Here is a 12,008-nt window from a genome sequence, read left to right on the forward strand (position 1 = left end):
GTGTTTTTAGGAACACTGTGTCTGCCAAGAATTGTTTTTAAAGTAGTAAAACAAAAGTCTCTGGCCCTTTTAATCCATAAGGGTGAAAGGGAAAATACAACAAGCTAGACTCAGACAAAGTCTAACTTTTTTTTGAGTGGATTTAGCATGGAGACATTTCCAACCTCAGTGGTAGGTTAACAGAGTCACAGGGGTTAGAGCCAGACGAGATTTATTGTGCCATCACATCCTTCCCCTGCTCCGCATAGAGGATCAGCTGTGCAAGGTATCTCCAATGCTCTGTATGATCTGGCTGTAAATGATGAAAGGAATTAAATGTCCAGTCCTTTGTGCTCTCAAAATTAAAAAGGTGGAGGTCTGCACATCACAGCTTGTCTGTTCAGAGCTCATTGATTGCGGTTGGTGTTAAAACACGCCATGTCTCCCCGGGTCGGGCTGCAGGCACCATCTGTGTGTGGTGCTGGGTGAGTCTCCTCTGTTGTCTCTTTACCTCCATGGTGGACTGAAGCTTCAAATCCTGGAGATACAGAGGCACTGGTGGTGAGCCCTAACGCATTTCTGCTTCTCTGTATGGGTAGAATTACCCTCAGGCAAAACGGGACCATGGGTTGGAGCAGCCCCGCACTGGGTATCCCAAGGAGCTGGTAGCTCAGAAGGAACATCCATCGCCCAAGGAGCCAAATGGGGTCACCTGGCAAAGGGGTGAGATAGGTATGATGAAGTTATCCCCCCTAACAGGTTTAAGAGGAGATAGAAGCAACCAGAGATTTTGTGTCCTGTGGGGAAGCTCTGTGAAGGAGAAGATAAGGAGGACTTGGGTTTTTTGAAAATCTTGGGTGCAACCACAAAAAGCATGCCAAAAAATGTGGCTTTTTCCCAGGCTCTGCCTGCCTGGTGAGGAGTGTAGGAAAGACTAACTGTGTGGTTTAGGGCTTGGCAAAGCCGGAGCATCACACGCTGCCAGTGTCAGTGCCTCGGGCAGGCTGGACTGCGGGCAAGCAGAGCCTGCCAGGGCTTGGGGACCAGGGTGACAGGGTCCACAGGAGCTGCACCCGTGCAGTCAGGCAGTTGCCACTGTCCCCACCTCAGACCAAGCTGCTCAGACAAACTTCAGCTTGGAGCCCAGAGAGCCAAAACCCCAAAGCCAGGTGGTGCTTTAGCTCTGCCCAGTGCCAGGACAGACGCTGGGGACTGCCAGGGAGGGGACACCATGGCCCTGCGGTACCAGTGTGTCCCCTGTGCCAGGCTCAGTGACCACCTGGAGTTGTGGACATGCTGGTGGCATTGCCCCAGGTGCTGGAAGAACCTGCAGGTGCTGTTGGAAGGGGCTGGGGAAGAGCAGCATCTCAACGTGCATCATAAAATACCTTCCATAGCTCTGAGCTGACTCTTCCCAGGTAAAAACCACACACTGTGCATGCAGCAGACAATAGAGGTCCCAAAGCATCCCCTTTGTTTCTGGAAGATGAAAATCAAGCTGATGTCTTTGGACAGCTGTAATTTTTGCTGTGGAAATGTGAGCAGGCAGCCCAACAGGCAGCCAGACTAGCTTTAATTTCACACAATTTCCAGCCCTGTCCCTTGGTCCTCTTAGTCCTCAGAGGTGAAGTCTGTTCTCAGAGGCTGTCCATGAAATAACCCAGGCAAGAAACTTGGAGGATCGTGCCTTGCAGCTATAGGAAGCAGGTTGGAGTGGCTTCCAGCAGATCCGGCTGATGGTTTAGTGATTTCCAAGCTAACAGTGACACCTCCTGTTTGCACAAAATTCAGCTCAAAGCCCAGCGTGTAAATGCGCAGGCAGGCAGCAGAGTGCAGCTATCAGGAGCACATGGGCTGCTTCGCCACTTAAATCTCTTCATTTGCATCCAGAAAACTCAAGTCCTCTTCCAGCTGCAAGTGCAGATCCACGGGGACGAGGCTGTCCCTGGGTGTGGTGAGAGCTGGCCTGTGCTGGGTGCTCAGCAGGGGAAAGCCCAGGAGGGTGGGTATGAACAAAGGTGCTGGATGCAAACTGATTTAAAAAGAGCAGTCCTTTGTATTGTAACTAAGTATAGAGAGGTCAAAGCTTTCGTATAATAGCATTAAAGCTTTTACTTAGATGTAAAATTTATTTAAATCTTGTTTTGTCCCCTGAAAGCAACCAGCTTACACCCAGAGTATAAGCCAGAGTATAAACCTTGCTGGTTTCCAATAAGAGTTTTGCACTGGCTGTGACAGTCGCCTCCCCAACACACAGGGGCTCTCCAGAGATGGAATTCCCCCAGCTGTGACTACTTGAAGTTGAGGAGCTGGTTCCTTTGCTCCAGGCTTGCTGGGAGATTTATCCCCCACCCCTTCTTTTAAGACTCTGGCAATTCCCTTGTACACCTTCCTGACTCCCAATTTGTTCATTCAGGTGTTCAAGATGTCATTGAAGGTGCAGACAAGCAACATCACGAACAAGAATGACCCCAAGTCCATCAACTCCAGAGTCTTCATTGGCAACCTCAACACAGCCGTGGTCAAGAAGTCAGATGTGGAGACCATTTTCTCCAAGTACGGCCGAGTGGTGGGCTGCTCTGTTCACAAGGGCTACGCCTTCGTACAGTACTCCAACGAGAGGCACGCACGTGCTGCTGTCCTGGGTGAGAATGGGCGTGTGCTTGCTGGCCAGACGCTGGGTAAGTAGTTTCTTCAGCCATTTTGGGTGTCCAGGTGGAACATAGGTTGGTTGCTCCCCAGGGGATGGTGAAGGGATGGCCAGTCCAAGGTCAAACTGGGACATCCATTTGCAGATCAGGGTCAGGGCCAGTGATGGTGAGCACATCAGGCCCAACCCAGTGATGACCGAGCAGGTCCATAGTGACAAGGCAGGTCTAGAGCCAGGCTGAGAAGTCAGCCAGTGGGTCAGGATCAGCAGGGTCCGTGGCCGGGCACAGGCACTCCTACAACACAGCTCAGGTAGGGGCTGAAGGTTCCTGGGTCCCGTGTGGGTAGGGGCTAGAAGTTGAGGCTGGTCATGGCTATTCAGGCATATCAGGGCTGTGACACTGTGGCCCAAAAACTCATGTTACAGGCTGGGATTGTAGAAGCTAAAACAGTTCTGAATCATCCCGTGTCCTTGTCCTTGATCTGGTAGGGAAGAACAAGAGTGGGAAAAGACGTTGTTTGTTCTCTTTCTGGATCAGGCCTTACCCTCTGCCTATCAAGAGAGGTGATAGTCTAACTCAGACTTGCTCAGACTAACTTTAGCCAGCTGATGTTAAACGAGATAACTTTCCTCCTAGACACATGAAAGTCTCTCATCTGCACTGCTGTGTGATAAGAGGTAACAAACAAAACCACCCCAGCTGCTCCCAGCTGCATCCTTATTTTGCAGATTGCTCTGAAGTGTCACATGCTGAGAAGCTCTTGTCACCAGCTCTAAGCTGAGAATTGGAACTAGAGACAGTATTTTTAATGAAAAATTGTTAGTTCCAAGCCTGCTGCTGACAGTGGTCCTTGGGCACCCAGGAGAGTGATGTGCAGCCCATTCCCACCCTGCTTCTGTCACAGCAGTCTGAAATAAAAAGTTGCATGCTAGATCTGATCTTTAAGGCAGTGTGCTGTTTCCATCCATGGTTTATTCAAATATGAGAAACTTCTTTTCACTTCTCTTATGGTCCAGAGAGCGGAGCTGCAGACAGACCGAGGCGAAGCGCAGTGTGCCGGGGATGCTTCCAGCCCAGACATTGCCCACGTGTGCAGGGTCTGTAGATATGATGAAGAGAGCCTTGGGGAGCAAAGGAGCTCACTGAAATGCTCCAGACAGACACAGAAGATGCAGCTAGGAGACAGGCAACACTGGCCCACTTAACCAAAGGGAGAGATGAAAGGTTTGCCATGATGGGAACCTCTTACTCCCCTCTCAGTGCTGGTCTCAGAGGTCTGGCATGCCAGCAAGACAAAAGGGCTGTATTGTAACTGGGAGTCCCATACATGTACTGGACGAGGTGCAAATTCAGCTCCCTTTCATCTGCTGTCCCTTCATGGGCCAGTCCTACCACAGAATCACTCAGCAGGCTTTCCTTTGCTGTTCATGGACCAGTATAAACACAGGGACGCTCACCTTTCAGGAGCATCCAGCAGAGAAGAAGAGCGGAACAATGTGGTTAGAAAATGTCTTTGCACAAAACAAGGTAGAAAGTGCCCCCCTAAAAAAGAGGAGGTGATGGCCACGTAGGAATGGGAGAGGAAGGACAGCATGGGACCAACAGGGAACATGGCAGGTATGTTGCTGAAGAGACTGTCCCTGCTTCTGTTCATGGGCAGGCTTTTGGGAGGGTCCTCTGAGGTGATGGTAGACCTTCTCTCCCCAGGTGGGCAGGAAGGTAGGCTGCTCTCTGCCCTGCCAGCTCCAGCCAGTAACTGCAGCAGGGTACAGCCACGGGATCCTGTGGAAGAGCTGCAAACCATGGCTGCCAGGCAAACGGCTGCGTTTGGCATGGCAGGAGCTCATGGGGAATCACTGCCCGCACTGGGGGGCACCATGGCTCAAGGCAGTGCCAGGTGTAGGGGCAGAGTGTCCCCAGCCTGCTCAGGGGCAGCAGCTTGTTGGCAGTGCAAGGCCACCTGTCCCCTGTGCCAGCTGGTGGTCACTCAGCAGGACAGCATCCCTCCCCGAACCCAGAGCCACTCCTGCATGGCAAGCACTGGCTGTAGTGGCTCAGTTGTAGCAGCCCTGCATGGCACAGGTCGAGTGAAACCACCGTTCCTGCCTTGACTGGTCAGGTGGGAAAGAGAATTTGCACCATCAATTAAGAAACGGAGAGCATCGTAGTTTTGCGTGTGATGTGAGTGCTGTGCCTTCCTCTCAGCTGAGTGGGCGTGTAGTTTAAGAATCTCATATCTCCCTCAGCATATCTATCAAGGCTCTTGCAAGTCCTTCTAATAGATCATAGAAAAGCTGCTCCTTGCAGAAACCCCATGAGTGAATGACTCCAGCTCTCGGTGGTACTTGCCCCCTCAGGGAGCATGGTGGCTGCACTGCCATGGGACAGCTGCACATGCTGGTGGTGGCAGGAGGGCTCAGCCCTCCATTTGCTCCTCAGTACCAGTGATGATTTGCAGGTGACATTTTCCAGCACATACTGGAATGAATGAGCAAAGCAGGCAGCATCTTTTTAGCTCACATGTCCCAGCTAAGGTCAGCTCTCAAGCTAAGTGGTCTGATAGCATTTCTTCCATTTTTTTCTTTTTTCTTCTTTTGTCACCACATATGCAAACAATCAAACTTGCATTTTGATTGATGAGGTTCAAACCATGGCTGTAGCTCATCCTGTGTTGGGACTGGACTACTCTGCCAGGCAGGTCCCGGCAACCTTTCTCCAGAGGCTCCCAGATACCCCAGTCATTGCAGGAGGCAATTACCATTCCAGTGGGGGAGCTCTGCACTGGAAGCTGGATCCACACCATAACCTGACCCTACCATGTTGGCCAGACAAAGCACGACCTCCCCATTTAGCGTGGGCAAAGGTGCCTGGATGTGAGCAGGAGGGATAGGTACTGCCTTGGGGTGGACAGATGGATTCGGTGATGCAGAGGAGGGAACCAGAATGGGAATGAGATGCAAAATCTGTCCAGGCTGATGTGTGTGCCTGAGCTCTTGTCTCTCCTTGTTCACTATCAGCAGAATCCTGAGGGATCTGACTGCCCATTACCACTATACGTTGAAAGTATAAATTTCCTGGTCTGTCTGCATGCACCAATGAAGGCTCCACAGTGCTGTTTCTAGCAGTGCATACCACCAAATTGAGCTAATTGTTGTCATTATCCACCTTTGGGTTCTCATTGTGTCTCCCGTGAAGGGTGTTAATCAGCACTGTGCTATCATTAGCTCTCCATTTTGCAAGAAAAGTGATTGGCAGCTGGCAAGATGCACCCTGACAGCAAAAAGGGTTCACAACAGGGGAACTGGAGCTGAGCAGGAATGTGTTCTGGGATGTACCAAGGAAGAATTTATTCCTCTCTTTCTTTGCAGCAAACAGCACTGCCAGAAGCATTGCATTGCTCAACAGACTTAGAAAGGCACCTGCATGCATAATGTTCACACTGGCAGCAGTTGTCCATGGACCTGTCCTATGGCCCTGTGGGCTGCTGCTCATGTTCAGGCTCAACGCTCTTCTGCATCCTCCTTAGCAGTTGAGTATGGGAGGATGGAGGGTGAAAGGCAGCAAAGAAAACACATGCTCTGATCTGAATGTGCCTCGAGAGGAACATTCAGTGTAATGGCTGAGTGACACCGTAATACCATACTCGTTATGCAAGCTTATAGTAGGATCCAGCTTCAGTAGGAACGGTGTCTCTTGCTAGACCCTAAGAGGCAGTCCTAGGAATTGCACAGCAAGACATTTGGGCAGTGGGAGCATGCCCGTGCTCCAGAGCTGTGCCCCTCGTGTGCAGCCTGCACTCCTCCTGCTCAGGTTGTGTCAGCAGTGCTGCAGCTTTCTTGTGCTCCTGAAGATGATTTTCTTGGTTAATAACGAAGTCAGCAGATTGTTCACTTCAGATCACTTAGCAAGCTCTTTATTTTGGTGGTGAGTAGACCAGCCTGTCCACATTTCTCCATAAAGTCCCTTCATGCAGCATGAAAAAAGCAGCAATTAATAAGCTTAAACCTGCTGAGTTTCATGGCATATCTTGCAAGCCATGAAGAGGTGAGAACTTAAGTACCCCAGTTTGCAGTCACAGATCCACGAACCTTGAGCCCCAGCTGGAGACCTTCAAATCCACCTGCACCTCAGAAGCTGTAACTTGTGCCACCAGCTTAGCAGAGGGACGTGTCCCAGTGCTGTGGGGCAGCCCATGTCCAGCCCCATGCAAATGGTCCTTTTGGTCTACGTAAGGAAATTCTGTCTTGCTTGGCTCAGATCTGGACAGAAAGGACCTGAAGAACAGAAGAAGTTTAGGGCTGATTTGGAGAAGCCATCAGGGAATTTGCTCACTCCTGGGCTAAGAAACAAAGAGGAGGTGAGGCCTCGTGCTCCCAGTAGCTCATCTCTCTGTGGTTCTGGGGCCACACTCAGCGTTAGATTGCCAGGCTCTCGGCAGCCTCCATGAAATTGGCTGTATCACTTTATTCTCACGTCAAAAGCATGCTTGGCACCGAGGCCGAGGAGAGAAATTTCCTCAGCGGATTAGAGGAGCTCATTCTCACCTTTCCTGGTAGAAGATGCTCCCCTGAGATCAGCTGAGGTGGCTGCAGGCGTGTGCCTGCACCCTGCACAGCGTTTAGTGCAGCCCAGTCCACAGTGATGCCCAGCTGGCTCGTGCTTAGCATTCATTTTTATTCTAGAAGGAGCAAGGGATAAATTGTTAGCAGTTAGCAGCAGTTTTATGTATTGTCCATGCCTTATCATAACAGCACCGAGTTCTCCTGAGAAGCCTGTCCTGAATTTGTGTGTATGGGTTAGACCATGTCCAGGGCATTGACTTCAAAAATAAATGGTTAGTAGCATTTTAAAGGAAAAGGAAGAGGCTTGCCAAGTGCAGAATATATTTGCCTTCTTGTGGAGGTCCAGCAGGGCCCCAAACATGCTAAAAGCAGGTAGAAATGCAATGGGAGGTGTGGAGGAGTTTGTTTCTGCTATGGCAGGGCTGTGCACAGCCTCCCTTGCTCCGTGGTCAGGTATGGCTGCCGGTGAGTGTGGACATGCTGTGTCACAGCTGCGTGTCCATTCGTTGCAGATATCAACATGGCTGGGGAACCTAAACCCAACAGACCTAAAGGGCTGAAGAGGGCAGCCTCCGCGTTGTACAGGTAGGTTTCCACCGTGCCACGTCCCTGCGGTGAGGTCTCCAGGCTGCTATTTACCTTCCAGCTCAGGCTGATTTTCATGCCCCCCGCCAGGCTGCTGCCCCAAGCTCCCTGGCCTCTACCCCAGGTAGCCCTGGGCCACTGCTGCACGTTCAGATCTTCTCCTCCCATGAGCTTCTTGGCTTTTGCAATGCCCCTCAATGCTGGGCTGCAGGGAGGAGAGCCAGCAAGAGGCATCGGCAGCAGACCCGAGGTTGGCCAGTGCCCACGGCATTGTGGGGCTCTGCCTGGGCATGGTCCAACCCGTGAACAGTGTTGGACCTGGAGATCATTGGAGAAAGGTGGGCACTGCCTGATTTAACCACATTAGAGGTCTTGAAAGAACTGTACCAAGAGCAGCGCTCCCCTCCAGCCCCAGCTCCTCCATCTGTGGCACAATGGTGGATGCTGGGTGCTGGGGGAGAAAAGGGAACAAGAGATAATTTAGGGGAAGATGCTGGAGAAAAGGGCAAGAGAAAAATGACAGGGAAAGGGAGAAAAGAAAGGAAGAAAGTGGGAAGACCTTAGGGCAACAAATGGAGGTAGACCAAGGAGATGGCCAGGGGAAGGCCCAAGAAAGCCTGTGCTGTGGAGCAGTGACCAAGGGATCAAGGGAATGGGAGGGACAGGTGGGACATGGAGTAGGTCTGTGGGGGATGTAGGGTGTTAGAGATATCAGAGTGAGCCTTCAGTGCCACTGTTGCCAGCTCTGGAGACTTTATCAAGATTTTCACAAGAAGTGAAGATTCTTCTTTAAGCCCCAGAGTCTGGAGTCATGGGAATATGGGAGAAACTCATTAAGTTCTTGCTCCTGTGGTTGCAGAAGGAAAAACTTTAAAAGGTATTTGGAGAGTACCCTGCAGGTTCAAGAACCAAAAAACAAATAACAAGATCCCAAAATGTGTTTTATTTATAAATTCTCATTATTTTTAAGTCAGTCTCATGGTACGGAGACTTGGACATGGAGTAAGTAAGGATTTAGAAGGTGTGATGTTGGGAAGAAAAGACTAAAATCAGTATCAGGGTTATAGGTGAGTGTAATAAAAAAGGATATCATGAGAGAACTGTAGATTTTTCTACAAAAATAAAAAAAAAAAGTGAGAGGAAAGAAGAGAAATGAAAAAATCTATGATTCAGACTCAGTCCAACATCGGTGTGCTAGGAAATGGCAAACCTCAGTGGTGGCAGCACTCTTCTGGCGTAGGCAAACCCACCAGAGCTTCAGCAACCCTCCCACCACCACCCGCAAGGCATCTGTTGAGACCTTCCACAAGTCTCTCAGCTGAGCTCTTCCTCTGCAGCTTCACCAGGCAAACTTTTCCTCCCACCCTGGGCCAGCTTGGACCTTCACCAGAACTGAGCCCTCTGGATTCACAAGGGACACCAGTTAAGGGGAAGTAGATCCTGCATTACCCACGCTGATGTATGGAACTAGGGATGATACAGATCTTTCTATTTAGCTGCATGTATACTACTTACATGGTGCTGGTAGCCATAATGCAAATCAATTCATTCCATAGATCTTGCAATAAAGAGCGTTTCATTTACTATTCGTCTGTGCCTTGACCGCTAATCCATTTTTGTTGAAATGGCCAATATTTCAGACTTCCAGGCTGCCATGTAGATGAAGAGAAAGCGAACAAGAGATGTTTTCTTTTTCCCACATATATGGATACGCTAAAATATGGGCCAGAGAACTACACTGCTCTGAGCTTCAGCAATATTTCATCCCAGATTGGCTGTCAGATTTAAACTTTGCCATCTGGACCAGCAGAACTTACGATATCTCACAGAAAGCAGAGAATCCAGGTTTGCAGTGAGCCGTGGTTATAGCTTTCCTAACCATCATAAATTTTTCTAAATGTTAGACTTCAAAAATCACAGCACTATAATTTATAGAAATGCTGTGTTAAATACATAAGATTATTTTTTCAGACGTTGGGTTTTACTTTACCTCACTCCAAGTCTGTATGAGAGGGTGAAGGGGAAGGGAAGGGACGAGAAGAAAAGGGGAGGGAAATCTCATTTTGGACATAGAGGAAACACCAATCTTGACAGTCTTACTTGGTCCTGGTCTGGTGCTCGGGGATCATCCTTTGGGATGTAGCCTCTCATCTACCTCCAGTAGGTAGAACATACACCCAAGTTCATCCCATCATAAATTTTCTCAGGTCTCTCCACAAGAGGGACCTTCAGTTAATATAAAACCTTGTGGCAATCACTGCTCTCCCCAGCTCTCTGGATCTTCAGGGCCTCCCTCTCTCTGCCTCTGGCATTTGCCAGAACATCCCTTTGCACACGGAAAGTCCCCTGGGTGCTCCTGCCTGGTACCCCGGCCACCGCTGCTGAACGTGGATGTGCCTGGAGACAGTGCACATGAGTTAGTGAGGATGGCTGGAAAATGAACTTGTCTTTTGACCATGTCCCCCAGGGATTTACATACTGTATCTCAAAACCTTTTGACTTCTGGCAACACTTTTTTTACCTGCATAGTGGATGTCTGGACAGGATTTCCTGGGGCATTCTGGGCCGTGTTCGGGTCAGTGCCAGTGATCCTGCTGTGCTGTGAGCTGGCTGCTTGTTACCATGGGCTGTGAAGGGAAGGTGGCTCTGCCCTTGTCTGTAAGGCTGGTGCTAATGTTGCTCTATAGACAAAAGGATGGTGAGGACAACCTATGCAAGAACTGCAAGAGCAACCAAGTGTCTGGCAGCTCAGTGGCCCATGGAACTGTCTCTGAAATGGTGACAGACACAAACTACTGCAGACTTACTTTCACAGTCTACAGATGCAGGTGGACGATGTCCTTCCAGCTCAGCTGGCATTCACATCCCTTGTTATACCCATTACGGTCCCTGCAGAAAGCTGGTGTCAACCCATCTCCAAAGAGATCCACTCCTCCCACATCTCAGCAGCAGTGCTGGGAGCAATGACACCCCAGCAAGCCCTGGTGCCAAATCCACACGGGCGGGGCTGAGAAACAACCACCGGGCAGAGGAGGAGGTGAGCAGTGGTACCCAAACCCAGCAGAGCCAACACTGGCAGTAAGGATATGCATGTAGCCCCACTGCAGTCCTGGCGTCTTGGAAATGCCCGGCTCCCTTCCCACGTTTCTCTTCTGGCTTCCTGCTACCTTGCTATTTGCAGGAGGAAGGAATCTCACACCAGATACACAAGATGGTAAACGCTCACTATTTGATCAATGCCATATTTTCCAAGTAGCTTTCTAGTGGGTATTATTTCTACTGCTGCAGTAATCAAGGTTGTGCAACCATTAGTAGCAGGATGCAGGCTGAGCACAACACGTCACTTGTGATTATGGGTGCAGGGCTGTCAGCCAGTAATTAAAAGCACGGCCACTCAAATGTACATTTGGTATTCAGGTACATGCTCAGAAATGGCACCACAAACGTAATGCAAAGGCAGTACATACAAACAGTTGCCCTTCAATTATGAATATTTGGATTTTGAACCTTTGTGAGTCATTAATAAATGTTATTTAGTTACTAAAGAAAAAAAAAACACAGAAGAAATGCATCAGGAGGTGGAAGCATCATGTTACTTGACGCAGCCTTACAGACTTCTGCTGCCTCTCACTCTGATTGTCCCTGCTTTATTTTTAAAGGGCACAATGTCACTAGCTGATTGAAAAATGGCAAAAATTATTCCTGTACACAAAGGAAGGCCTGCCAGGTCACTGAAGAATGATCCATCAGTCTCAGGAAGGTTTATCCTACGTGTAGTGAAATTTTCAGGCACAAAGTGGCCAGATAAATCACCCACACTAAGGCACTCACTTTTACTACCTTTTTTCCTGCATTCATGTTGGAAGACCTGCCTTTTGCTCAACACCTGACATCCAAGGATGCTGATAAAAGCATCCAGCCCCTGCCTCCCTGGCATCATCTGTTATACCATGACCTGACGGGCATGTCAGGGTCATACAGTCACAGACTTCCAAAAATCCCTTATTTCAGCCTGCTGCCTTCCATGAGGGCTGTCTCATGGTTAGCAGGTATTGAAAGTGCCACTGCCAGAGCTGAGATCAGGGTGTTTGCTGTCCCACACCACACTGAGTCTAAGGGTGGATTCATCTCACATGAGTTCAGCCTTCTGTGCTGTCAAGGCTTTTATGTGGGCTGGTTGTCTGGACTCCCTTTATGCTTGCTGGATAAAAACAGTTCTTCACCTGACAGT

The 12,008-nt window shown here is 49.6% G+C and overlaps 1 protein-coding gene across 4 annotated transcripts in view; it reads left to right on the top strand.

Annotated features, from left to right (window-relative positions):
- Positions 1 to 12,008, top strand: part of RALY (RALY heterogeneous nuclear ribonucleoprotein) — a 140,410-nt gene that overhangs the window by 115,402 nt on the left and 13,000 nt on the right. For all 4 annotated transcript variants that reach the window (XM_074888238.1, XM_074888236.1, XM_074888240.1 and 1 more), the window contains exons 3-4: positions 2,396 to 2,660; positions 7,705 to 7,777. In XM_074888238.1, coding sequence (XP_074744339.1) covers positions 2,405 to 2,660; positions 7,705 to 7,777 — 329 coding nt within the window. In that variant the 5' untranslated portion in view covers positions 2,396 to 2,404. The remainder of the gene's footprint in view (positions 1 to 2,395; positions 2,661 to 7,704; positions 7,778 to 12,008) is intronic.

This window comes from Strix uralensis, chromosome 18 (assembly GCF_047716275.1).
Source record: "Strix uralensis isolate ZFMK-TIS-50842 chromosome 18, bStrUra1, whole genome shotgun sequence".
NCBI lineage: Eukaryota > Metazoa > Chordata > Aves > Strigiformes > Strigidae > Strix > Strix uralensis.